This window comes from Trachurus japonicus, chromosome 24 (genome assembly GCF_045865225.1).
Source record: "Trachurus japonicus isolate A0001 chromosome 24, Traja_1.0".
Classification (NCBI taxonomy): domain Eukaryota; kingdom Metazoa; phylum Chordata; class Actinopteri; order Carangiformes; family Carangidae; genus Trachurus; species Trachurus japonicus.
Window position 1 is genome coordinate 24,116,138 of NC_140930.1, and position 24,351 is coordinate 24,140,488.

General features: G+C 41.1%; 1 protein-coding gene across 2 annotated transcripts; it reads right to left on the minus strand.

Moving 5' to 3' along the window:
- Positions 1 to 2,763: 2,763 nt before the first annotated feature.
- coq8aa (coenzyme Q8A, genome duplicate a) lies at positions 2,764 to 21,244 on the minus strand. Of its 2 annotated transcripts, none has more exons than XM_085771393.1 (17): positions 21,024 to 21,244; positions 17,096 to 17,201; positions 15,730 to 15,809; positions 15,406 to 15,650; positions 15,107 to 15,302; positions 14,925 to 14,991; positions 12,323 to 12,397; positions 11,302 to 11,430; positions 8,922 to 9,007; positions 8,309 to 8,449; positions 7,867 to 7,948; positions 7,600 to 7,693; positions 6,218 to 6,359; positions 5,777 to 5,884; positions 5,612 to 5,677; positions 5,144 to 5,230; positions 2,764 to 4,498 (listed from the first exon to the last, which is right to left on the minus strand). In XM_085771393.1, exons 2-17 carry the CDS (start codon positions 17,193 to 17,195, stop codon positions 4,202 to 4,204), a joined length of 1,995 nt encoding a protein of 664 aa, XP_085627519.1. In that variant the 5' UTR covers positions 17,196 to 17,201; positions 21,024 to 21,244; the 3' UTR covers positions 2,764 to 4,201. The 2 variants fall into 2 exon arrangements, with proteins under 2 accessions (XP_085627519.1, XP_085627521.1); XM_085771395.1 differs by having other exon boundaries at positions 21,018 to 21,244.
- Between the last annotated feature and the right edge of the window lie 3,107 nt (positions 21,245 to 24,351).

Consider the following 24,351-nt stretch of genomic DNA (forward strand, 5'->3'; position numbering starts at 1 on the left):
AGCTATTATTATTATTCTGTAATTGGCCTTCTAACACACTTTTGTCTCAGCGTTATGAAAAGCATCACAAAGTGTCCTCATTAAAATTTCTGAAAATGTTGCTCATATGTGACAAGAACTTATTCTCACAAATGAATGAGAATCCACCTCATGTTGCTTTTAAAAGAGTGATTAACATCCAACAATCATCAGACAGGTCCCTGGGTCGTTCCCAGTTTAGGCATCAGGGCACCAACCACTTAACAGAAAGGCTGCAAACCAGGAAAACTACAGGGCTCTGTCTTGTCACTGATGTGTTTGTCAGGCATCCAGCATGGCTCCATGAAACATTTTAAGGACAGAGTGGCTTGCCCATCAGGTCTTATATATCTTATAGGCTACACAGAGAGAGAGGAGGGGGGCAATCACACAAGTCTAAATGAAGAATGCAGGATTCCATGTCGTAAGCTGACAAAACCAAGCTCAAAGAACAAGGAGGGAACAGCAAAGAGCTCAAGGCCACAACGGAGCACACAGACTTTTATGGACCCAGATCCATTCTATGAAAACTGCAATCCATCACAACAATAGCAGATACAATTAGGCTGCAATGACTGCAAAGGTGAATTATCCTGCTATATAACAATAATTGTTCTTAAATAAATTACATAAGTTTGGCGAATGCAAAGTCGCTCTGAGCGTACACATTCATGTTTTCTCATAGTACGTTGCATTGAGAGAGAGGTGCAACCCCAGCTCAGGGAAGGCAAGGCAATTTTATTTGTATAGCCCGTTTTTACAAACTGTTTGTCTCAAAGGGCTTTACATGGCATCATAACAACATCCTCTGCCCTCAGACCCTCACATCCACTGAGGAAAAACTCCAGGAAACCCATTTAACAGGGAAAAATTAGAGAAACCTCAGGGTGAGCATCCCTTACCAGGACGGACAGACGTGCACTAGATGTTGTTACAGACAAGGAAACAATTTTATAGCATAGAATATGCAAAACATGGAGATGTTAAGAGTAAGAGTTGACGAAGGCAGCTTCTGGTGGGAGGGAAGGCAGGGGCAGTAGTGGATGGCAGACTGGTTCATGGGCAGGGAGGGCAGGTCGGTTTAACAGCAGGGGAAAAGGGGGGAAGGGGGTGAGTTTGGAAAAATAATATATTCTCAGATAATAAATAATAAAAAATAATAACCATTGAGGATTAATAATAACCAGATTTGTTCCCACCTCTATGTATTTTAGGTTTCTAAAAGGCCGGAAGTGAGTTTGTCTGATTTAACTTAAAGGCTCGAGTTGTATGCTTAACATTAAAATTGCATGAAATCTGTTTCCATGGCAACATTAAAAATAATTTAATTAACCATCTGTACAGCGATGATGATGATGAGGATAACAAAGATGCTAATCACACTGAAGAAAACTGGCAAACTGTGCGGTGAGTTTGTTTGTCTCTAAGGACCAAGCCCAGACGTCCAGAGTGTCCTTTCCCACCAAATAAGGATCTCTCACCACGACGAGGTGCACAACACCCCCACCCCAACACATCCCACCACCATCTGTGTAAATGCAACAGTTCAGATGTTTCCATCTTAGCTGTACAAGTTGCACTGTCAAAACATATTGGCGCCACTGAGATGTAACGCAGTGACAACACTGGATATACAAACTGGATTTAATTCAACCCGTCACTCACTGTCCCCGCCTCCTGAAAACCAAACAGTGTTCTAATCACAAAGTTAACAAGTTATCCACCTTTTCAATATCTTGGGTAATGACGTTGTCGTGAAGTTGGGCTCAGTGTTTCATCTGGCCTGGAGTCAAATGTGGGTTTGTAGAAAACAGTTCAGCAAACATCTGGCCTGGAGTCAAATGTGGGTTTGTAGAAAACAGTTCAGCAAACTGTATTCTGAGAAAACAGCAGATATTTGACTGGAATTAATGAAAATTCAAAAAGCCACTGCTTCCACAACACTATTAATCCTTGCTGTATTAAATATGCTTAATATTTCATGATATATGAGCTTGTCAGCCAGAAAATACCTCTAATAACCGCTGTTGCTTTGTGTAATCAACTTTGACTGTAATTTCTCCAGCCTCTGCTAACAGGATATTGTGTAATAAAGCAGAAATGATGTAGCTTTATAAAATTATCTGTATAGCCTCAGGCTGCTTGTGTGTTGTTGTACTTTTGTTGGGTATTTTAGGAACTCTGCTCAATAGGACCTGATGTAAATATGTGAAAAGACAACAGCGCCATGTGCTGGACACTGAGTTGAACTACAACATGACACAGGTTCTCATACAGGAAGGCCGCAGTTCTCGATTATTTGGAAAAACTGTGTGTATAGGATTTTCCCAGTAAGGACCACAGGTATCAGAAGAGAGGAGGACTTACAGGAGTGTCTACGTGTGTACCTACATGTATTTGGCCTTTCCCATTGGATTTCCTGTGCATGAGCACTGGCATGATTCATCTGCGCTGATGCCTAAGTGTATGCACATGTTTTTTCTGCGTATTTCTGTGCACTCAGTCCCCAGGCTCTCAGCCAGTTCCTCCACCACGAGCCAAGACATTGCTAAATAAGGAAGACAAACTCTGTCTCTGTCTACTGTATTTTTTCCCCCTCTACTGAACTCATAAAACCACCTCTTAACCAACCAGGACACATTACATATAGATTTACAGTAAACTGACACAGAATTGAATGATTCTCTTAAGAACGACTGACAGCAAAATAACAATACACAACAAAACCACACCGGAGCCACTTCAGTAGATCAAGCATTTACTTTTTTAGAGAATATCTCCAACACAACTCTCAGTATAGAATGCATTTTGATTAGAAAATTTAAACCATCTTTTCTTGATATGAAATATAGAGATTTCTAGCTAAAAATATTCCACTGGAAACTACAGGCACCTTGTTTTTTTTTGTTTTTTTGATTCATTTTTCCATCTTCACACCAGAGACCATAATAACTGTATTCACACTGCAGAGTATTGAGAAGTTTCACAGTCACACACCAACCAGGTGAGGGAGGATTTCACACCCGACCCGGCGTGGAGAGATTACCGACTCTGAACCAAGGTGAGCCCATGAGCTGAGCTTGTGCGATATCAGCATGAGCTTCTTCCATTCCTCTTCATTAACATTCATGACAGAGCACAGGTGAAGTGTTGATATGGGCCTCATCTAATAGAGAACAACATGGATCCATGTGGGTTCAATTCTATATGCCTTTTTTTTCTAGCAGGAGCTCTGCAGACTTTCATCACCGGACACAAGAGGTTCATTAAAACATACAGGTCCTGGATGTCATCTGAAACACACTGGAAGTTTTAACCACAAAGCTAAAAGCTATAAAAAGCAACTGAAATGAGATCAAAAGCATCATTGAGATGTACAGAAATACAGTTGAGTTTGCGTAAAACATACTCTATGCATGAGTTAAGTCACCTTTGTGTGAGTAAATGTTCACAAATTTGTCAGATTTAGATCTAAATTAACTTGAATTTGATTGCTTGCCAACATCTTAACACTAATTGTGTATTTAAACTATTTGGTTTGTACCAAAACTGCAGCATTTTTTCCAATTAGACTAAAGCCTGAATGATTCATGTCCAGACAATCTAATAAAAAGCAGCAGAAATATTTGTGAGCCAGACAAGTTGGTCCTGGTTAACACTGTGACTCCTACTGACCGTTTAGTGTATCAACCCTATTATTCTGTGACTGTGATTTCACAATACAAGTTCAGTCCTCTACCATAATGAATGTCATGTTACTAACCATGACATGAATGGCAGATGGTCACTTGATTGTGATTTTTCCAAAAGTTCAAGACAACACAGCAATACAAAGAAAACATGAGGAGAGAAAGTTCAAACATTTTACACCTCAACAAAGTTATTTCTCTCCCCTTCTATCAACGTCTGTCCTCTCAGGGCCATACATAGTAGAGTGTGTCCTTCCAGCACTTCAGATGACATGATGCTGCTCCCCTTCTTCTTGAGAAATGGTGGCTGTAAAAATGTGCTTCAAAGTGTGTTTTAAAACCTCAATGTGGTGGTGGTGGGCTCCCCAAAATGGGAAAAAGAGGGGTGGGTAACATGGCCTCCGTTCAGCAGTTTTGCATCCATCCCCCCCGACGGGCACCTTGCCATTGGCCCCAGGACTTGTCCATCAAAGCATCTGACACCTGAGTCTGACTCAGGCTGAGCGAGAGGGCGGTGTGCGGCCTTCCCAGTACTTATTATACGCCGTTTGGAACATCTCCTTGCACGACAGCTTGGCGTTGAGCCGGGAGCAGATGAGGAACGAGCCGCCCATCTTCCGGTGCAGCGAGTACGTTTCCTCTGGAGGCGGGGCCAGACGGTGTTTCAGCATCACAGGGATGAGGTTGTGGATTCTCTCTGTGGTGGACTGAGCACCGAAGTTGAAGGCATCCGTGGAGGCGAAGGCCTCGCCGAGGATCATCACTGCGTCCACGTGGGCGTTCACCATTGCCTGGGCACAGATCAAAACACACGGCAAACATGTTACACACATCAACTGGAGAGGCAAGCCCCTGTTCCATCAGCAGATGAGAGCGTGATAACTTCAAAACACACAGTCACAGAGAGAAGCCTCTCACACTTTTAAAGGCCACCAGCCACAGCAGCTGCTCACTCCTCCTCCCCTCAGTCTGTGTGTTCCCTCTCTAAGTGCATGTGATGATGTCTGATAAGGTCCGAACAGAAAGGACAACTCAACTAGAAGTGGAAAATGAGTCATTTGGCTTTTGATAATGGGTTTAACCACATTTACTAAATCTGCTCATACCCATTATTCTTTTTGGAAAGCATTTAGGACATTTGTACTTCAGCTTCTGACCCCACATCTTCTCTAAGCTGCTTTTTCATCTATTAATTCAAACTCTGATGTTTTATTCTGAGTTTTTGTCACCTCTTGGTCTCATTTCCCTTGGTTATGAAAATTGTTTAACAAAAGAAAGAAAGGCAAAGCAAGCAATCATGAATATTCACAGCAGTGTCATTGGTCTTTTGCGCTTTTCAACAAGGAATTTCTTAAGTACATCAATGGCCGAACTTCACATTCGGTCAGTGGTTTCTCATGTGCAGCAGGCAGAAAGATAAATAAACAGACAATTACCTTGGACTCATACCCAGTTAGAAACTTCATCTCGATAGATTTCTTCAGGACTCCCTCACTGTCGCCTTCAGCAGCTGAACGGATGACCTACAAACAGGTCACAAATGTTATTATCGTCACATTAGTCTCCATTCTCACATTTGAATCGTTTAAGGAGTGTCACATTTAAATTGCATATTAATTACCTGCTTGACTGTGTGTATTTTTCACAATAAATAAAAAAAATAGAGATGCGAGGGACTGTTTTGCATATTCAGAATATAATATTGATATACAGCAACTTCAGCTGAGTCATAATATAATATAGTTTATGAAGAAACATATCATTAGTAGTGATAACAAATGATGGCAAGTAATGACATGGTGCTTTACAGTTCGTAATGTGAAACTTCCACATTTCGTAGCTCAGCTGTTTGTTTGTATTGCACAAAGTTACAAAAAAAGGAAACAAGACTAAGGATGACTTACCTCTATGTAGACATCTGTAAAACTCTGATCAAATCCTCTTGTGGCTCCAAAATCTAACAGTGCCACCTGGTGAAACAAAACCAATAATCACTAATTATTAACTGCCATGTTATTATTAGTTATTGAGGTACTGTAAACTGAATTTTAATTAGTATACAGCCTCACCTTGTGTGTCTGTGGATCATAGAAGAAGTTGGACCAGTTTGGGTCGGTCTGCATGTATCTGAACTCAAACAGCTCTCTGAGGCACAACATTAAGATGTTCTGACAGATCTGAGACAGAAACAAAGACACAAAGATCCTGTTGTTATTCACTGCAGAACCAAAATACACACTCTATTCATTTTTCTGTCAACGTGTGGGTGTGTCTTGCCCCTGATTTAAACCAAGGGAGTAATGTAAACAGCTGTGGAAAGTAGGGATTTGTGGGAGGAAATCAAAGGGGCGGGGAGAAAACTGGGTGAGGCAGAAGTAGTTCTCACTTTCTGCCACTAGAGGTTCATTCGACTACTTATCCACTTGTAAGTCAGAATACATCAACTGATATGCCCCCCCCCCCTCTTAGTCATCTAAATATCTCCTGATGCCTCTATTTGCCTGCTGTACCTCGTTCTTCAGTTCCTGTGTGAGGCTATCAGCCTGGTCCAGAGGAAACCCAGGAACAAGCTCTGTGGTGAGGACATAGTTGCTGCTCAGCTCCTCTATCACCTCTGGTACATAGAAGAATGGATGATCCTTCAGCAGCTCCCTGAATCAGACATGAAAAGATAGAGAAACCACAGGTTAAGTAGGCAGACACTCCATATAGAGTATCAAATCTAAGTATAGTTGGTGGCAGTTGTAGTTGCCCTGACCTTGAACCAAATAGATGAAAATCTTATGAGGGAGTGGAATAAGCTAACTTTAGCTCTGTAGATATCAACCTATCTTTGTATATGTAATTTGAGTGTAACACAGGTCTCTGTAGTGTGATGTGTAGTCATCCTGAGTCATGGTCCAACAAGGACACAAACCAGAGTGTAGTTCAAACACTTGTTTAGGTTCAGGTTGTCAGAGTCTGGCTCTGTGCTTCAGCTAGCCCATCACACACTGCTGGATTTAGGAAAGTCTGGCACACACTGCAAGAGCTGCATAAAACAGTCCTTATGTCAGCTCACAGGACATTTTCACTTTGCTGTACTTCTTGTTCACACTGAACTTGGAAAAACTGGTTTCAAATACTATGTTGCACATTAATGGAAAGAGCGACAAAAATATGAAGTTACATTCTCTTATTTCACTGAAACATTTGCAAAGGTTGTATCTGTGTACTTGAAATCACACTTGCAAATGCATTTCTTAAAAAAAATTAGTTTGACCCTGGATTTTTGTTAGAATGACGATCAACAAAGAAAAGAAAAGTGTGGACCATGTTGGTTCACCTCAACTGAACAGCTTTGCTGCTCTTTGTCTGTTCTGTTAGGTGTCAGTCAGGCAACCTCAGAGACACTGTATGTATTTTCTTGTATTTGTGTTTATAATGAGTTGCTTCCTCACTTATTTTCTCGGTTTAGATATTGATAGATTGTATTGATTGATATTAATTCAGATATCGTTTATATTAAAATAGATGTGGGCAGTGAATTTATGTCATTTATGTTTAATACAAAGTGTCTATTACTGATTTTTGTTTATTCGTCTTTTGGAGGTTATCAACCTGTCTAAAATAAAGAAAAAAGGTTGACTTGAGACTGGAGCTGTCCTGTTGCCTCTGTGGGTTGCTTCCCTGTTAAAAGGGTTTCCATGGAGTTTTTCCTCAGTCGATGTGAGGGTCTAAGGACAGAGGATGTTGTTACGATGCCATGTAAAGCCCTTTGAGACAAACTGTTTGTAAAAACGGGCTATACAAATAAAATTGCCTTGCCTTGCCTTGCCTAAGCCTTGTTGAGTTCAGGCGGCAACTGAACAGACTATAACATATATGCACTCAGATACCTGCTATATAATACCTGAATTTCTTTGCACACTGTGCTTCTCTAATATAGTCGCACTCCAGTGCTAACTCTTTTCTCATTACGTCGATCAGATGCTCTGGGAACAGACCTGAAGAGACACAAAGATACAAACGAAAAGGGAGAAAACGTGAGACAAGCTCTCACAGGATTTGCAAATTTATGTTGACTAATTTGAAGAGACAGGTGGCAAAGACAGAGGTACACAGGAGGAGACAGAGAAAAATGGAGGGGAAAATGTGTATGAAACTAGGGAGTGTGTACCTTCAGGCAAGGCATTGCTCATACTCAGCACAGTCATCAAGTTGTTGACGTCACTGTTGATACTCTGAGCCACACCGGGGTACTGGTGATGCACAAACAGAGAGACAGAGGAGGAAGACGGTAAAAAAGTGAGTCATTTTAATGTTTTACTGCCCAAACACCATCTTTAATCTCATCAACATTTCTGAAGTGTTTTTATTCATAATCTCATTTTAAAATACTGTGATGCCCTTGTATCATGATCACATCTCATCTTAAAAAGTGTGTTTACGGTGTACCACTCTGATCTGTAAACACATCTGCAAACACACCTGGAGGATCAGATTACCTACAGTTTCTCTGTGCATGAGCACTGAAGAGAAGCCAACACAATGTTAGTCCGTGCTGGTGTTTACCTCAATAACATAGGAATGTGTTGTGTACACACATAGTCAGAGCCTACCTGTATTTTCATGGCCACCTCCCTGCCATCCTTCATCCTCGCCAAGTGAACCTGGCCGATGGACGCTGCTGCAAACGGACGCTCCTCAAACGATTCAAGTTTGTCTCTCCAGTTAGGACCCAAGTCACTGTTCAACGCTTTCTGTGGACAGACACCAGCACGTGAAACATTTGCAGTTTGTCAACTTATTATATTGTTATCAAAAAATGCACATTTAGTGAAAGAGTTACAATCAATTGGATTCAAAAGGTTAGTTAAGAAACATGTATTGGCCAGAGATGGTTGGTGGAAAAGCCAACTGAAATGCATATTCTTATGACTGTCTTGTCTGTGTGTTGTCTTATTATGTCTTATTTATTTTGTATTGTTATCTGGGATTTTGTGTTAATCGTAAATGGAATAATTGCATTGGTACCCCAGGAAGAACTGCTGTTGCTATACTGCAGCAATCTTAAACCAAACAAACAAAACAAACAAGCAGATATACAGTGGATGTGATAATAGTAATATAACACTACCAGTGGTAGAACTTATTATTGTATCATTATCTTATCAGTTTATTAAAAAGGGTGGTAGAAAACTCAAGTTAAATAGAAAAAAGTAAAGATCTTACTGTCATTTGTTTGATTGGCATGAAGTCGGCACTCTGTCTAACTCGTTCAAAGATCTTGGCGAGCTGAGGGTTGATGAATGCATCGTCTGAAACACAGAAACACATTACACAACTTTGTGAGTTAAACCAGACTTGACCAACTCAAATCAGAGATTTGAGTGACATTAATCAGAGCGTTAGTTACCATGATAATAATAGCTGTGTGGTATCTTCTTGGCACGGATGTGAGGAAAGAGGGGTAATCTATTATCAGTTAAATAGTTTTAGACTCCTAAAGGTTGACACTATTTTGGACTGGTGCTAAAAGGCGACAATGGTTGGATGCACAATCATCTGGACACAACTACATTCTGACCATAACACATAAATGTCAGCAGTATGTAAAGACCAGTCAGTTTCATCCTCCACATTCCCTCAACTCAACTCCAGTCAGTCATGGCCATAAATTCAGTCTCTGTAAGCTAATTTAAACCTTTTCCATTCTCTGTGGGAAAAGCCGTGTGTGTGTATGTGTGTGTGTGTGTGTGTGTGTGTGTGTGTGTGTGTGTGTGTGTGTGTGTGTGTGTGTGTAGTGGATCCTCTGTGCTGATGCCTGATGCTGCACAGCCAATGTCGTTTACTCTCCCACCTACATTGACTTCACTATAATGCCTGTGGGCAATGTTTGCACTAAAGTATTCAGAACTCATGACATAACACATGAATGCCAAAGGGCAAAGGTCACCAGCCAATGTCAGGCACTGGGGAGGGGGGGCAACAACAACAAACAAAATCCATGATGTGTTTACTGCTGTAATCCGAGCGGGCTGGAGCAGCTCTGTGCCAGGATGTTTAGTGCTGCTTGTATTATCAGTCTTATAAGCATCAAGACAAACAAGCATTAGTTTACACACTGGCAGAGACATGGTCACCTTAAAGGGATAGTTCAGTTTTTTTGAAGTGGGGTTGTATGAGCTACAAATGCCCATTAAAGGTGTACAGAAAAGAAAATTGAATTTGAGCCCACTCTGGGTCATAAAATTAGTGTAATAACTCATCTATCAGACGATGTAGGCCAAACTTTGTGCAAAATTCTATTTTTGAGTAAATCCGTGATGAAAGTGTGTATTTTAGTGTAGTTTTTTTTTTCCATATTGGATAATGCAGGCGCACGGATTATACGTCAGCCTGTACACGATTCACTAGCCACTGATATTGGATCCGTAATCCGTCATTCAAACGTCTGAGACACGCACACACACACGGAGCTCGGGCTCGCCCCAAACTTTGAATATCCCGCCCGCTCGATAACGACCAATCAAATTCATTTTCCTTACTCGGGTAAACTCGTGTTGCAGCTCGTGACAACTCGGCGCGACAAACGGGACAAACGGCCATTTCTGTACACCTTTAAGTACACTAGATGCAGTAGAAAGGTCTCTCCACCCACTGAGAAACACCAGCGGTGCATATTCGCGCTGCACTGAGACACAGGCAGTACACTGGAACTACCCAACTCACTCAGTACTCCTCTGTACTCCTCCACACAGCCAGGCTCCGCAACGTGCTGTATCACTGTGCCTCTTCCACACACCGCTGATCCAAACAGCTGATAGGTGGAGTGATACAGCGCGTCACTGAGCCTGCCTGTGTGGAGGAGTACTGAGTGAGTTGGTTAGTTCCAGATAAACAAACTTTTTTCCAACCAGCTGATGTATTCTACATTTTTACTTTAGATTGTTCTCGTTCTCTTGAACTGGTGTATTATTAGAGACAGGACTTCTCGTAGGTGGTGAAAATACGCTGATTAATCGTCCCTCATTGACAACAGTGTACTGCCTGTGTCTCGGTGCAGCACGATGCACCGCTGTTTCTCAGTGGGGGGAGAGAGACCTTTCTACTGCATCTAGTGTACTTCATGGGCATTTGTAGCTCATACAACCCCACATCAAAAAAGCTGAACTAATCCTTTAAGTCAGCTCACTGAGCAACAGCAGCCTTTGCCAACTCTTTGCAGTGGAAGTGATCCAGGGTGTTTTATGCTTTAATTTGACCTTTGATAATTACAGGATAATTATAGCTCCATACACAGGTGGTGATCTGTGGCCTCTGTATCCGGTGGAAACAACAACTATACAAAAGTTTTGTCTGTGAGCCACATTTCAACAGTGATTCAGCAACTGTGTTCATGGAAAAATGAATCTTTTCACTTTTTCATCATCACACTAGGATACAACAGACACACAGAGTCCACACTGTGTCTCTTTATTCTTCTGTCTCTCTTTTGTCATCCGTGCTGCCTCCTTTTCATTTTTCTCCACAATGATATTCATGCCTCTTTTTATCTCTTCCACTTCAATCTCATTTCTTTTCTCTGTGAATCCATGTGTGTGTCACCCACCTTGAATGCTGAGCATCTGTCCCAGTTTCAACGCTGCTCCTCTGACTTTGCAGAGGGTTCTGACGATGCGTTCGGCGTTTGCCTCCGACAGGAAGGGGCTAGAGTCCAGGACTGATTTCTTATTTTCACCTGTAGCAACATAAAACACAAAGAGGAGATACAATGGCTGCTTGGTGATAGTTAACTAGTCCCCATTTCTTGTTGAATGTAAGGGTGAAGTCTTGGCATCAATAGAAAACAATATGAGTTTTAAATGCAGGTGTGTTGTTCATTTATGCATGGTAAAGGTGTGTGTATATGTGTCAGTAGGTCACTAGGTAGTGTGTTTAGTGTGTCTGAAGCTGCCACAGCAGCTTTAGACAGATTTACCATACACAAGAGTGTTCAGGGTGTCCCTACTGGGATTAAAACACACACACACAGACACATACACGTTCACGAACTGACGCACAAATGCCACAGATTGACGCCCGTATGCTCTGTTTGAGCTTAGCTATGTCTCAGGATTAGCTGGCTCTCGGTGCAAAGCAGGAATGTGTTTTCTGCGAGGGTGAGCTCGTGTGGGAAAGGCTGTGAGAGCATGTTTTTTATTTGCTTTTTATTGTGTGCTCTGTTGGTATTGAAAGTCTGTAGCGGGTAAGAACATGCATGACGGACAGCCACTGAAAACAAAATCACTTCTGACAAGAGAAAGGCAGTTGCAAAATACCTGTGTGTTCTTACAGTGAGCCAAAGACAAACAATAGCAGACACACAATGCCTGTCTTTACTCAGCCTTAATAACATCTCTGTCAGAACATAAATATGTTCAATTCAGAAATAGCAGTCATGTGTATCATTCAGTGATGAAATTTTCTGCAACTAAACTTGATAATAATTCATAATTCCCAAACACATATCCAAATCCAAGAGTATCTCAAAATATAACAGTAATGCCAAACAAAACAATGCTGTTTTAATACATTTCTTTTCTGTTCAGCACTTTGTTGTGTGAGTCGGTGTGTGCTTGTTGGTGTCTTACCTGATTCCCCACCGTGTCTGATGGTTTTCTTGGCAACTTCTGCCAGAGCTCCAATACCCAACCCTACAGCCAGACCTGGAGGAACCACACAGACAGAAACAGTCATCACACAGAAAATATGTAACACAAAATAAAACACTGGTAATTATGTCAGAAAAACTGAAGTTGTTCTTCATAAAAACAAAACCTTGGTATGAGAGTCAGAAAAACACAGCAGTTGTTAAAGCATCTAAACCTGAACCTAAGCCCAAGACACCACCAAAGGAATGATATTCCCATGACAGAAACATTGAGAAAACAAAAACAAACATGCACCACAACATCATAAGCAGATAAGCACTTTGATGAGTCAGCAGTGTGTTGTGACAGAGATGTAACAGAGCAAGTGGAGGTTAAATGAATCAATCATAATCATAAATAAAGTCAATAAAGCTGCTGAAATATTTAATCCTCTGAAAACTTCAGAGCTTATTTTGGCAGCTACTGAGAGGAAAAACAAGACCGCACGAGTTGGGAACTGTTTGTGCGCAAGTTCCTCCGAGCTTAGCCTCCACCTTACATAACTCGACATTACATAATCAGTTAGTCAGCCGTCTCTGGAGCAGCAAATCTGAGAACAGTGGACGGATAAATCAAGACAAAACATGTCATCAACTCGATTGTTGCAGACATGCTGAGCAAGCAGAGGAAATGTATACACAGCTTTAAACTGCATATGTGTGTGTAAAGTAGTGAATGCAGAAGTAAATTTAAATTTGAGGACATAAATACACAGCACAGGCCCACGAAACCAGCATCATGTCACTGTGACTACTGTATATCTCTATGATCTCAATGTGGCAAACAGGTCAGCATTTCCTGCAGCATTTCGCTCAGTGACAGAAGCACATGTCTGTCCATCATGTCAGAGAGCTGTGTGTTTACACAACGTCAGGCAGCTTTACAAGTTAATAAACGTGGTTACCCACAAACCTCAGAAAGTAGTGAAAGGCAAAGCAACAGCACGAGGTCAACAAGTCAGTGAAGATTGATTCAGTGCTGCTATGAAAAAAAAATAACATCCCATAGAATCGCTCTGCTGCTTGTTTTTCAATTTCAACCTAAACTACCTCAAACATTTGCTTTTTATCTGTATGTCGGCTGTGAACAAGACTAACTTGTGTAACTTTGTCAACAGATGATGCACGACAGTGAAGGGCACACCAAGGCCACATTCCTCCCCCACTTCCCCTCCCCTCCTCTTTTCAGCACCTTCTAAGTGTTACCACCAACAACATGCTGAATCACCTCGGCTCTTCCCGCCTCGCGTCTCCTTGTAACCTGCACAGCAGCTGGTGAACCGAGGCTAAATTCTGTTACATGTATTTGTGTTGGCAGTCTGTTTATGTTCTCCTACACACGTCTCTATGCAACTTTTTACCACCTGTTGACTTATCCAGTATCAGTCTGTAATGAAGCTACACGTTAAACTCCACCTGAGGCCAGTTCTGAGCTTTTCACTCTGCCTGCGTGGACATTTTAGCCTTTAGATAAGTTTATCACTGACAACACTTAATCACTTAATCTGCCAACATGTCCACATTACATGCAGTCATTTTCACTTGGTGACATTGATTAAATGAAAAATAATGACATACAAAGCATATACTGTATTGCATTTTGGCAAGCATAATGATTACCCTAAAAGAAAATGGCTACATCTGTAAACAAGACTATATTAACATATTTTATTATATATTTTTGATATAAGTTTGAATATAATGTGTCATGTTTAAATAAAAAGGTGGATCTGTGCTACAAAGACACACAAAAAGCACCCAGCAGGTTTTAATATTGCATTAAATACTGCTGTACTGTCTGTTGGCGTCCTGCTCTGCTGACCTGCAGGTAATGACACAGGTGTGTTTATATCTGAGCAAGCGGACATATCCATTAATAACCTCTGGGAGAGCTTGGCCTCATTTTTCCTGTTTGCTTAACTGTAGCTCCAGGTTGTGGCATATGACAACAAACAATGTTAGTTATATTCCTGTGTGAATTATTTGTTTACCTCTTTTCCCCCTCTGTGTAGTTTGTTTCTCATTTGAATTGAAATGTAAATGTATGTTTTTAATGATATAGTCACAGCATAATACAGTACATCCATGCTAAATGATGATTAATTCATGGAACGACATAATAACACCACCTGCCCTGCACTGGGTGACCCCATCTTAAAAACAGGGGATTGCAGAGTGGATACAGTGAGACTGGAGATTAAAAGGTTAAGACGTTTCCCCAAGTCTGCAGAAACTATCACGGTGTATTTTTTTCCTTTCTATGTGATTGTGTAACTAACCAGAGAGAAACCACATCATGTCCTGTTGTTTAGATGTAGTGTTTTATATTCACAAACATTAAATCATGGTTAGACTCCTCTCTATACCACAGTAAGCACTACAGTCACACAGTGCTGCTTTGTTACACTGATTTAACTGTGCATCCACAGACAGACAGCAAGTGGTGTACCTGCAGATTTGCATGGCGGCTCACATCAACAGAGAGTCAGACAAACAGCTAGTGACTCAACTCAGATTAGTAACAAATGGTTGGATTACTGTACCTCCAAAGTTGGCCAATCTGCCAAGTCGAGTCACAGGCACTTTCCTCTCTCTGGCTCTCTCGCTCAACTACACAAGAAGACGGAACAGCAAAAAATACCTCATAATTAATAATACATAAGCATTTACATTACAGTAAATGCATATTTGTGTTCAGGAATAAGAATTGAGGAATAAATATCACCATTTGTTTGTGTGGTTTGGTCTCAGCCCTCTTGTTCTGTCTTGCTTTCTCGATGTCTTCGGCCGTCAGCCCTCCAACTGTGGACGGGTCCTGATGGTAGCTTCTGACCTGTGTGACCCGATGCTGACAGTACAGCTGTTCCCACACATGCCTGTTCAGACTTTGGTTGTAGAGATGATGGTGTCCAATAAAATTCCTGCCACAGACAAAACGGCAGACAAGTGATTATTTTTAGCCCCCAAACAGCAGAAAAAAATTGTGTCCTATAAAATAAGACTTAAATGTTAGACTGCTCATACCTGGCATCATGGTGGTAAGATCTAGTGTCTCCACTAAACTGTTTGCTGGGATCTTTATATCCCTCAAACATAGACTTTTTCCCACTGACATGGCTCGTCTCTGCTGCCGAGCTGTAGGCTGCTCCATCAGCACTACCTGAGTAATCCTCCGTAAAGTCTGCACCTTCTTCCCTGAACTCTGAATCATGTGGAGGAAAATCAAAGTCCTCCTCTGAAGACGAGGGTTGCTGCTGGCCAGACATCTCCTAAAAAGACAGATATACCGTAAACACACAAATGCACTTTCACATAATTAAAACACACTCTATACACAGTACTACACACCTGCATCTTCATCATGGCAGCAGAGAGGCCTTGCTCTGCAGCCGACTGGACACCCTGAACAGCGGCACCAACTCCTGGGACTAGGATACAAATACAAAAGAAGAGAATTAATATTTTGATAAGCTCCAAGGTCCACAGAGAAGTTTAATCACACCGTAGAGGAGACCTTCTGTATGAGGGCTTTAGCCCACTGAAGTGTTTGAAAAGTCAAACTTAAAGAGGAACTACGCAAGTCTGGTTTCTTTTCTGCTGTGTTGCTAACCCTCCTCCTGGCCATGTGCATTTGTTTACAACGAATCCAGTGAGAAATCAATCAATAGAGCAGTAGATAACATTATATATTATATACGATGTAATCTGTCATAAACAAGAGATTACGGGTTACGGGGCGCATTTGTGTCGCGGTGCTCAGAGACAAGAGCTGGGACACTGGGTCGGAGGCTCTGATCTTACAAGGTTGGTTTTCAGCCAAGAGACACAATAAGTGACATGCACTTGGAGGCAGACAGCCTCCATTCTCCCACATAACAAGTTAAGCCATTTATTAAACCATCACAATTACTCCAAAGCTGTTTTATTAAGGTAAAAATCTAGATCCTACAAATCCTGCATAGTTCCTCTTTAAACCAAATTTCTACCTTACTGTTCCTAAACACTGACACAAGGTCTTTCATATCTAATTTGACTATATTACCGGTAATTTATTATATTTTATCTTAATAGAAGGCTGCAATATAGAAACTGCATTACCATGTCTGTAGACTGAATTATAGCTTGTTGACATTTTTGCTAACAGAGCTACAATAAACTATTAGTAGGTTATTTAATGTGCAAGTTTTATTGTAGTCACCACTCCTTTTGGGAAGTCAATAGTTCATTGAAACATTAACTCTTTTCTAAGCCATTTATTTCTATGAACAGGCACCAATGTAAAAAAAAAAAAAACTTTATTAGCTACCGTATTTTACATTGTTAGCATTTTGCTAGCATTGCTAATAAACCAAAATGCCAAATTACCTTTAATTGTCGGTGCAAGCTTGTTGTCTCGTAACGTTCCATTATTATTTCATAGCCTGGTGAATGTGCAGGTCCATGAGAGCAATTTGGACTTGTTGGATTGTGTATTTGATGAGTTTGATGGAGGAAACCCAGAAATACCATATGCCTCTGTAGTGTTAGCTGAACAGCTTGTATCTCTGCCCCGCCGATCTAAAAACAGTTTGCACTAACAATAAAAGGTAACAAACTTACTGCTATGACTATAGGGATTATGGCAATGGGCGAATTTGCCAAAATGTTGAAATATCCCTTTAAAGCTTAAAGTCATGCTAACGAGGCAGTTAGAGCCGGCCTTCGTTGAACATACCTGCTCCAGTGCGGATGGCGTTGGTCTGAGTCTCTACAACGGCCTGACTCAGCTTAGCCAGGCCTCGCATCAGCAACATCATGTCACCTGCAGCTGCCATGATGGACTGAACACAGAGACAGAGGAGGACAGGAAAGAGAGGAGAAAGCAAAGACACACAAGAGACATAGTGAATATCAACATTAGTTGTGCTGCTTCTCCTTCTTCCTATTCTAAGCACAATCTGGAACATGGAGACAAAGACAACATGGACAAGAAGGCAAATGGAGGGACAAATAAAACCTGTTGACAACACACTCTCTCCTGCATGTGCACACTCACAAACACACACAGCTGCCACCTATTGAGATAACTTTAATACTTCAGCTAAAAATACTCATGACCTCCATTCCCTGTGTTCACACACCACACACACACACAAGAAGAGAATTGGGAACGCTGTGCATGTGTGCTGTGATGATGATATGTGTTGCAGGGCTGGATCTGAAAATGTCACTGGAAACTAGGAGGGAGGAGCGAGAGAGCTGTTGCCTGTTCCAGCTATTTCTGTGCACGTGTTTGGTTCATGTACCAGGTCTGCTGTCACTCCTTACTTCTCTGTTCATGACAGGATTGTGAGATTGCTCAGGCCAATCTAAAAATATTACAACATCTCTCTTTCAAAGAATCAGATCAGTGTATCTTTTACAGAAATGACAACCTGAAACAGTTGGCACATCACCGCACATTAAAACTGTGACGCCGTCAAGGTTGTGAATATAAGTCAGGGTCCACAAATAAAAGTTCGGTTCAGTCCTCTCATCTCTGACTCTAATATAAATAACAAAGCTCACACTGCATTCCTTTCGCGGCCTGCTGTCTCACTGTGTGTGTTAGTCGCTGTGTTACAGGTGCTGTTGCTTTATGGATGGCAACATGCTTCAACACAGCAAAGCAGGGATCTGGGCCAATGGAAAAAGGCATCACTGAAAGAGTCAGAACAGTAAGGGAATGTGTGTGAGTGTGAGTGTGAGTGTGAGTGTGTGTGTGGTGTGCATGCATGCACACACACACACACACACACACACACACACACTGCAGCACACATACACCACTGAGTCAGTAAGTGGGTCATCCGTCCTCCTTCCGGGCCACTCTGTGTTTTTACACAGCGGACTGAAGACCATACTCCATGACACAACAAACTACAACACCCGAGGTCAGCAGTGGTCCAAATGATGATAAAGCTAAAAAGTTGGGTCAATTAAATGAAAAAAAAAATGTCATTCGGACTTTAAATATTTTAGATTTTCTTTCTCAGGCATACAGTTGGTTTAAAATATAACATTTGAATGTGACACCCCCTTTATCTATCCTGAATACTGTAGGAACTTTTTCTCTTTCTTTTTTTTTCCAGTGGCATGCATGGACAGATTTTTGAGAGACTTTGGTGGAATGGCATGCCTTGACATAAAAATCTGCCTGGAAATTGAATGAGTTATTTATGGTTTTTAGACAGTGTTTTTATATATTTGTTTTTTATTGTCAGTATAATTGTTTTTACAATTTCAAGCTTTCAGAAATGTTTGTTCTCTGTTTTTTTGTATGGAATAGAATGTTAAATTAAAAAAAAAATCAATCTTTCATTCATACTTTTTGCTTGGGTGTGTTTATATAATTTGTGAAAATAATTATTTCATCAGCTTGCATTGGTTGTGCTGAAAAAAATGATACAAGACATTCTGTCCTGCAAATTCTCATAGTCCCTGATATAGTAATGTAAAAAAAAAAAAAAAGCAGCCTAAATCCTCTGAGTTCTAAGGGTTAGCCTAATCACCAGAATAATTGTCAGGATAAAAGATTATACATGATCACAGATCATCCTTGAGTTTAGGACTTACGGGAAGACGTCTAAAGACATCAATTTAGGATCAGGTATAAGCACAGACAAGGCAATTCATTAGAAAAATAGTCGTCAGATTGATTTATGATTAAAATAATCACTAGTTCCAGTCACAAAAAATAACTGCTTTTAGTTTTTCTTTTCTTTAACCCTATTTGCCATGCATTACTTTTGTATCCCTGTCACTGTGTCCTGCCAACAGCAACACTGTGCTGAGTCTCCACCTCCAGCCACCATCCTGCAAGAATATCTGCAAATATTTGTGATTGAGACAGGAAGTTTGCAATACAGATAAGAAATATATAGCCTGATAATGTTTGCCTGGGCCCACAGCTGCAGGATGCAACAATGTAGGCCTACCTTGTGCTGTGTATTACACGTTTGACATCTGCAAAGCAAAGTGCATTTCTGGACCAAGATTCAGAACCTCCAACACTTGACAAAATAATTTCACTTGCAAAATCTGAGACCATTGGAGAGAAGTTACTGTTAATTGCCAAATGTAATCTATTGAGCAACTTCCCATTTGTCAGCGAGGGTGTGTAGCCTCTCTGGGTGCAAACAAGCCTCTTTTCTCCTGTGAATGTGTTATTAAACATAAGACACAACCTCATCTACACAGAACCTAATGTAGCCACTAGCCAGACAGGAAAGACAGAACTATAAAGGTCAGATATGATTTCCAGTAGGTGAAAGGTGGCTCCAAGATATTTGTGAAACACACTAACTGGAATTATACACAGTAATGTATGGTGTAGCCTATATGTGCATTGCACATGCACACACACCTAAGCCTCAGCTGTTGTCTCTGCTCTGTGGCAACACAAGCTGTTGACTCACTGCAATGAAAATAGCCAAGTGGCCCAGTCTGAGTGCATTTGGTTCACCTCATGGTGACATCACCTCATCTTCCCGTCACTGCTCCGGATCACTGATCCTGAGGCAAAAGTGGAAACTCACTGGGAATTACCACAGAACCAGCGTCACCACCATTAACAAGAGAAACGTGACTAAAACCATGTTTCCAGCAAGACCACAAAACATGGAGTCTACTGATCTACCCATCTAGCTTGTTAGCACTTTAATCAGTAAACCAAACAAGAATGTCTGTGAAAATACATTTTCTTGTCTCTTATTGGCTGTCATATCCGCCCATTGGATCCATGATATGTTTCTGTCACTATAGCAGTCAGGCTATAGTAGATGTTACACTTTACTCCACACCCCAAGTCATTCATTCACTATTCTACATTTTGTTAACTACACTGTTGTTGTCTTGCTGTATTAGTTAGACACATAATCTGTTAACTGAAAGGTTCTTTTATTAAACTTAACTTTATTAGGAACACACACTTAATTTCTGTCGTTTTATATAATAGATAGCTGACGCTTATTCATATGAGCCACCAAAGCAAAAGTCAGTCCACCAAGGACATAAGATGTTATTGGTTTTTATCAAAACTATTGTCACGTGATCAATTGAAATGAACTCAGATATAAACTTAATGAATCTGACGGTCATTTATGTGAAGGACATGAGACTAAAGTAAACAGAGGCCAGCTGAGAGCAGCAGAGCCCCGCACTAACACACACTGAGCTTGTTTACAACACACTCGCCATACCCTGCACATGAAGCCTCCAGTCAGTCAGTCAGTCAGTCAGCCAGTCATGTCGTGTCTTGTCGTTTCCCATTTAAAAACTGAGATTCTTCGCTTCCTCGTGGGCGGGTTGCACCAGACTGTTTAATAACACATGCGCGTGCCACGTTGTTGAAATTACTCGAGATTAAAATTACAGCTGCTTCAAATGAACGAGACTGATAAATTTGCATGAATACACACTTTGTGGGATGTTTTGAAAAAGTTAGGTCGACAGAGCTATAGCAGCCATGGACGTCAGGCACGTCAGCACGCTGCAGAGGACCGTCCACCGTCCAGTCTGACCCTGACCCAACAATGACCACGGAAATAACGGAGTAAATGCTCCAGTTGTGTCCATGTTCCTGTCCTCAGTGATATGTGGGTGTTAGCAGCGTCCACACTCACCTCCAGCAGCAGCAGCAGCAGCAGCAGCTCTCTAGTCTGCAGACGACCCAAACGCGGGGCGAGTCAAACCTGTCAAACTTCAAGTTGTACTAAAACATCAGGGGTCTGTCCCTCCGCGCGACACTGTGAGCTTCCGACCGGAGCTGCACGTTATCTGTCGGTTATCTGTCTGTCGTCCTTCTCCCCCTCCCGCTGCTGCAGCTGCTGACAGCGTTTAATCCACTTTATCTCTCTATCTCTCCCTCTCTCTCTCGCTCTCCCTCCACCGCGAGGTCAAACCTTATTTACCAACTGCAGCCAGAGCCGTATGTGAACGAGGCGCGCGCGCACAGCACGTGCAGCCTCTGTTATGTGGAAAACATGCGCAGTCAGCCCCACATTATGATTTGTTGAATATGCATTTAATAGCGTAGCTGATTTATGTTTTCTATCGTAATTTGATTTTCTATCACGGTTTATCACCGTTTCTACTGAGTATGACCTCATTTCACACCGCGCGAGGCAGAGGTACGCCTTATCTCTACCAGCAGACACGCGCTACACCTTCTGCTGAGCTTTGGTTATACACGGCTCTGCTCCTTCTCCGCCGTCTCGGCTGTCCTCTGCTCCTATTGGTCCTTTTATCTGTTGACAGGAGGGCAGGGGCTCAAACGCGGCTCCGGATTGGTCCATCGCTGTTGAAAACAAACAGAGCGCCATAGTTTCCGCACAATGTGCTCAAAGAATGACCCATTGTTGTGAATAACGAATTTAACTATTACAAAACACACGGAGAACAAATACAGACAGTAACACATGAACGATAATAACAGTCAAATCAAAACGCATGTGCCAGGCAGTTACCGACAACAACATCTGCACGACGGTGAAATGAGCCTCTGCTGCCACCTGCTGTTGGTAGGAGGACAACACATCAACAACGACCTGTTCGGTTGTTATTTCCTTGTTAGATGCTAAATGGTGTAATAAAACACTGTACATTGAGGTATCAAATAGTAGCTATCACGCTTTAAAATGAAGCAGTTAGACTTGACTTTTTGAGATGATGTCTCTGCAGTGCCAGTGAAATGTGTTGTGTAGTGTGTCATATTCATAAATAAATGTTTCCCAGATTAAACTAAATCAGTGAACAAACATCCTGTCAGACTAAACCTGCACATCTGTAAAAGGTCCTCACATTTGGTATCTGAAGATTAAGGGAAAAATGGTGGCTGTAAGGCTCAAGCATGCTAAAAGTTTGGTGATATAATTGGAGCTGAGGTTCCTCTTCTTGAAAACCGTAGAGGTTAGGGTAGGGTTAGGGTTGCATGTTCAAAAAGATCCCACAGGTGTCACCTTTTCTTCAGCCCTCATACAAATCACATCTCTGTTTCTCTGTTCAAAAGCCATCGTTCCGGATGCGGATGCTGTTGCTGCGGACAGCTGTGATTTGACTGACAAATATCCCACATGCAAACACAAGCAATTGATGTGACCATGAAGCATCAGCAGCAACTTGGGGTCAGTGAGGGCATTCTCAGGTCAATCTACAGGAGACTACTAGATCAGTGTTTTTCAACCTTGGGGTCGAGACCCCACGTGGGGTCGCCTGGAATTCAAAGGGGTCACCTGAAATGTCTAGTAATTGATTAAAAAAAATTACTGATAACATTTTTTTTTCTTTTTAAAATTATGATTAAAAACACCACGCACAATCTTAAACAACTGTATTCTATACTTTCACTTTCTCGAATATAAATCGAGTTCAAACAAAATGCAGAATATAAAAATCACAAATTTGTCACGTGATCGTGGGGTCGCCAGGAATTTGTGAAGTCAAAATGGGGTCATGAGTTGGGAACAACTGTGATAGATAGATAGATAGATAGATAGATAGATAGATAGATAGATAGATAGATAGATAGATAGATAGATAGATAGATAGATAGATAGATAGATAGATAGATAGATAGATAGATAGATAGATTCACAGAAGGTCACACTTTTTGCTCGCCAAAAACACACTTTTTTTAAAGGACAATCCAAATAAATACACAGGCCTGAAAATCCAGAACAATAAAACAGCTGTACTATAAGTGCACATTAGGGAGAATAGGCAACAGCTAAGGTCGCTGACAATAAATAGCTAGGCATCTAGGGAAGCACAACGTTAGAATAGAAAGTTGATCATGTGTCTGTTACAGTTTTTTTTAAATGCTAACAAGCACTGGTCAATACTGAAGCTGTCTTAACACAGTCTGCATTACCAACATGCATCGAAGCAAAGCATTTCATATCTGAAAATAGGCTAATACTGTATATTCAAGACACTGACAACAAGTCTCTTAGAAACTACAAAATACTAACAACAGAGAGCATTAAATAAAAAGAAATCTTATCTTTTAAGTTTGAATGCTTTATTTCAGTTAAATCAGTATTTTATTAAAGAAATAGAACTCAGCACTTCACTGAGTATACTAAATTATAGTATATTGTAACAAGAATGAATCAGCAACACAGCATTTTGCCTCAGTTACATGTATTGTGTATAGTGATTTACAGAAAGAGAAAAGCAGAATCCAAAATTCCAGATTTTCTGCATTTGGCCACATGTTTCCACATGTTCTCATCATCAATCTCAACAACCCCGTCAGTGACTGTTTGAATGTTGTGTTTCTTGACCTTTGACCTCTCTGCAACGAGATGATTGTGGAGGACCTCTAAGAAAGAATAGGGCTCAATGAGAGGTTTGTACAAAAACAAACCATCATGGCAGAGAGTGACTCACAGTGTAATGTTTGCTCCTCTCTGACCTGGGACCTCCCAGCTCACCTAGGTCAGTTTACAGCTGAAATTTTATTGACAATATTTTGTCATGATTTTCTATAGATTTCAATGTGGCTGCAGCAGAAATGCACAATGTTTTTTTGTCTGTTTTGGATTGTGTTTTTAACTGTTTTGAACAAAGTGTGTTAGCATTTGAAAATTGTGCTGCAAAAGTGTAGTGTTTTGCAGGTGGTGGACTAGTAACTGAGAAAAGAGTTCATGAATTTTGGTGACTGAGGTCACTGAATGCATTTTGTGTGAAAGTTATGAAAAATGATTCACAGTTTGCTCCACATGGACTTGTGTTTTGACCAATGCTTGATAGCAATTAAAAACAAAACCTGTAATTACAATCAGCAGCTGGTTAGCTTAGCTTAGCACAAAGAATGGAAATATGGGGAAACGAGCACTTTGCCAAAAATGCCCAACTGTTCCTTTAAGAAGGTTCTGAATTTACAATCAGTCTCTTTCTCCATCTACTGTCACTGCAAACGTCTGCTGTTACATGTTTATTGTTCATCAA

What these genes read in the sequence shown, in the direction of transcription:
- coq8aa (XM_085771393.1), bottom strand. Translation starts at nt 17,195, where the DNA reads ATGGCAGCTGCAGGTGACATGATGTTGCTGATGCGAGGCCTGGCTAAG. An exon ending in TCTTACCACCATGATGCCAG is followed by an intron (nt 15,303 to 15,405) that starts GTATGAGCAGTC and finishes TGTCTGTGGCAG; the next exon opens with GAATTTTATTGGACACCATC. An exon ending in GAGCAATGCCTTGCCTGAAG is followed by an intron (nt 7,694 to 7,866) that starts GTACACACTCCC and finishes GTGTCTCTTCAG; the next exon opens with GTCTGTTCCCAGAGCATCTG.